Source organism: Diaphorina citri, unplaced genomic scaffold (genome assembly GCF_000475195.1).
Source record: "Diaphorina citri unplaced genomic scaffold, Diaci psyllid genome assembly version 1.1 scaffold14, whole genome shotgun sequence".
NCBI lineage: Eukaryota > Metazoa > Arthropoda > Insecta > Hemiptera > Psyllidae > Diaphorina > Diaphorina citri.
In genome coordinates, this window is record NW_007377453.1 from 522,300 (window position 1) to 525,898 (window position 3,599).

General features: G+C 36.4%; 1 protein-coding gene across 1 annotated transcript; it reads left to right on the forward strand.

The window, feature by feature from the left end:
- The first annotated feature begins 1,919 nt into the window (after positions 1-1,919).
- On the forward strand, positions 1,920-3,378 carry LOC103507074. The gene is made up of 2 exons (XM_026822114.1): positions 1,920-2,843; positions 3,022-3,378. The coding sequence occupies exons 1-2, from the start codon at positions 2,079-2,081 to the stop codon at positions 3,277-3,279; spliced, it is 1,023 nt and encodes a 340-aa protein (XP_026677915.1). The 5' UTR covers positions 1,920-2,078; the 3' UTR covers positions 3,280-3,378.
- The last annotated feature ends 221 nt before the right edge of the window (positions 3,379-3,599 follow it).

The window sequence follows — 3,599 nt, forward strand, 5'->3', positions numbered from 1 at the left end:
AAAATGCAGTTTAAATCGAATTTCTTCTAATCAGCCTGAGACATCTCCGTCGTAACTTAATGTGGGTGACAGGCTGACCCCCATTTCACTTTTAGGCACGACAATAATTCCCTCGTTACCTACATTGTTAATGGCACATTCGCAGTGTTACACAACTTGGCATTAGGAAAATCCATGGGGAAAACTCCACTATCAAACTAAGCATTATCATAGTTTCATAGCTACTATAGAAAATATTGGGATTGGCTCTATCCGCTCCAATTCTTAAAACGCTTCGAGTAATTTTACTAATAAAATGGCGGATTAGTCAGCACATATTTCCATAAAACTGGTTTTCTCAAATAGCATACAGCTATTTTATTAGCCTAACATGTTCTCAAAGACAATAGTGTCTGGCATACTGCTCCTAGGTAGAAGAGAAATTTCCATAGTGGGTACTCTACGTAATCTAAAATTATGAATATTCTGATTCATGCAAGATGTGTCTTTAGTAATCTTACCTATCTTATTTTTGCAGTTTTCAAGACTGCATTATTACAGACGCTTAATTACACTGCACACCAAAATAGAAAGTCATTAGGAGAAAGCTGTCATTTTTCCACTTTTTCAGGATCTGCGAGGTTCAATGTAGATATTGTCCTTGTACTCGTTGCAATTTTTTTCCGCTTTGATCAGTATTCACTATTCATTGGAGAAAGCTGTCATTTTTCCAATTTTTCAGGATCTGCGAGGTTCAATGTAGATATTGTCCTTGTACTCGTTGCAATTTTTTTCCGCTTTGATCAGTATTCACTATTCATTCATAATCATAAGTGTCAACTACAATTTACGGAAATTTCAAAGATCCAATCATGTTTTCCGTGTAGTTACTGATATTTGGATATCTAAGTTGTTTTGATTTCATGTTGATATAATTATCAAACTTGACTAAGTGTCAATGTCTTTGCAACTGCCTAAAATTCACGTTGAAGGCCGTTCGGTTCTAATGTCAAAAACGATAGCATAGTTGGGTTGAAGATCACTGATGTGTCTGCTTTACAATATACTTGTTATTGTTGAGGCTGTCAACGCACTGTTTGCCCCTGTCTATTATCTTCAGCGATATCATTAGATGTACGAAGTGTTGCAACATATTCAAAGAGTTCCATTATAAAGTTAATAATGTGCCTACTGAGCGCTCTAATGATTTCTATGGGAGTTCAAGATCCAGTTGGGTTGAAGATCACTGATGTGTCTGCTTTACAATGTACTTGTTATTGTTGAGGCTGTTAACGCACTGTTTGCCCCTGTCTATTATTGAAATCTTCAGCGATATCATTAGATGTACGAAGTGTTGCAACATATTCAAACAGTTCCATTATAAAGTTAATAATGTGCCTACTGAGCGCTCTAATGATTTCTATGGGAGTTCAAGATCTTCTGATCCGCTCAGTTCTATTACTTCATCTCCAGACCTTGGTCAGTTATTGAATCAAATTGCTATTCAAATTTGAGGGTGAAATAATTGGACCTGTGCTTAAATTTACCCCCGAAAATGAAGTACGAATTGGTACAGTGCATTGTACCGCAATTTGAATTTCATGAAGAGTTCATAGGTTCATACCGTTTCTTCGAGCACTAGGAGGCATAAATAAAATGTTCTTAGATTATGACCTTCTGGTTGAACTTTCAGCTAATCCTTCAGGCGCCTATTGCTACATAATTGCTTTCCCAGTTTCTAATATACTCACGAGTAATTTTTAGAAACACACAAATTTTACCTGCCCTGTTTCTAAAGAGGATAAGTGAAGCCGCTCAAGTTCAAAATGTATTGATGTTTCAGCTTTAATTTGATTAGCAATAGTAATACTACACAAAACTACCCTTCCTTACATACAACCCCTTATATTGCATCCTTGTCACTGCAGTCGTAATTTACACCCTTCCCTGATACTTTCGAAACTCAGTGCTCACAAAATATTGTCAAAAGTACCGATATTATTATAATTCGTGCATGGAAGTGAACCCAAACAGAATGTAATATTAATAAGATTCGGAGTGATTGAAATTAATTGTGCTGACCTAAGATCAAAATTCATATGATGGAAGTCATACTAGAAGTGTTCTTTGAAAACGTATTGGAAAATTTAGATAGAGGATGTTTAATGGCAAGGTACAAACGAAAACAAATGGTAGATTATTTTACAACAGTTATCCTAGGCTGTGCATCGGGTGAAAATTGTTCAGAGCAAGAAGCATGCCAGCGTGCTATAGAATGTGTCCTCAAATTCCATGATGATGCCAAGAAAAACAACAATAATGTCTGTCTGCTAGGAAAATATCACAACTTTCTATACGTTGCTACCAAACTTTGTTACGACTGGAATCTGGATGACACTGATACAGTGGTGAAGCTACTGAATACTATCTATGAATGTGAGAAAACCTTTGAGAAATTGTTTGAAGGAGCAATCCTAGGAACCAAAGTGACGCGGCTAATATCCGGATGGAAGAGTGACTACAGTTCAAGGAAAGAAAATATTCAAGCCATGGAATACTTTCTACAGCATGCCACAAAAGCCAAGCTAATGTTCAGTAACCATGGAGTGAACAGGAGATTTGTTGATGTCTGCATGGAATCCTATGGGTGTTCAACTCCTGCTAGAATGACCATTACTGCAGGTCATTATGATGTACTGAATTTACTGTTCAAGTATGGAGCAACTGTAACTCTACCGCAAACAAATCGTCATTACACCAAGTTCTGCTTATTCCAACCGGTCATTAACAAGTTAAATTATAGCGCATGCAATAATTTGCCATATCCAGGAGAAACTGTACGGTGTCTGAGAAGTTTGCTGAAGATTCATCCTTATAATCCAGAGCCTGACATGTTTGTGTTTGATGATAATGAGAAGATGCCTGAGATCTGTGTGGATCTTGTCATTGATAATGTTCTTCCCAAGTAAGTTAAATTATAGCGCATGCAATAATTTGCCATATCCAGGAGAAACTGTACGGTGTCTGAGAAGTTTGCTGAAGATTCATCCTTATATTCCAGAGCCTGACATGTTTGTGTTTGATGATAATGAGAAGATGCCTGAGATCTGTGTGGATCTTGTCATTGATAATGTTCTTCCCAAGAATCCGTTCTCCCTCCAGTATTTGTGTCGATGTGCTGTCTGGGATCATCTGAGAGAATTGTACGAGCTTCCGTTTGGTATTGACAAGTTGGACATTCCTCCTTCCATTCAACAATATTTACACATTGATTTTGATGAGAAATGTACACCTTCCTGACCAAGAATCAAAACCTCATCTGTCGTATTTTACATTGGTACAATCTTTTGAAGTATCAAATCAAGCAATGTACATTAAATTTTTATACCATATCACATATTACCTAGATATATGTTTATTGCCTTTATTCACTACTTTCAGATCAGCTCTTAAACTCGCTCATTGTTAATTTAATCTTCAATGCTAAGTGTTAATTTTTTAATCAGAGAATAAAGTTATAAAAGAGATAGATCACAATAAGATTGCGTTTAGAAAATTCACTTCCTACATGCACATGTCAGACAAGTTACAGCCTTCCTGATTTCGTATTTTACATTGGT

Bases quoted from the DNA above. Each gene is read 5' to 3' on its own strand.
- LOC103507074 (XM_026822114.1), top strand. From the start codon at position 2,079: ATGATGGAAGTCATACTAGAAGTGTTCTTTGAAAACGTATTGGAAAAT. The intron at 2,844-3,021 runs ATTCATCCTTAT...AGTTTGCTGAAG, and splicing joins GTCTGAGAAGTTTGCTGAAG to ATTCATCCTTATATTCCAGA.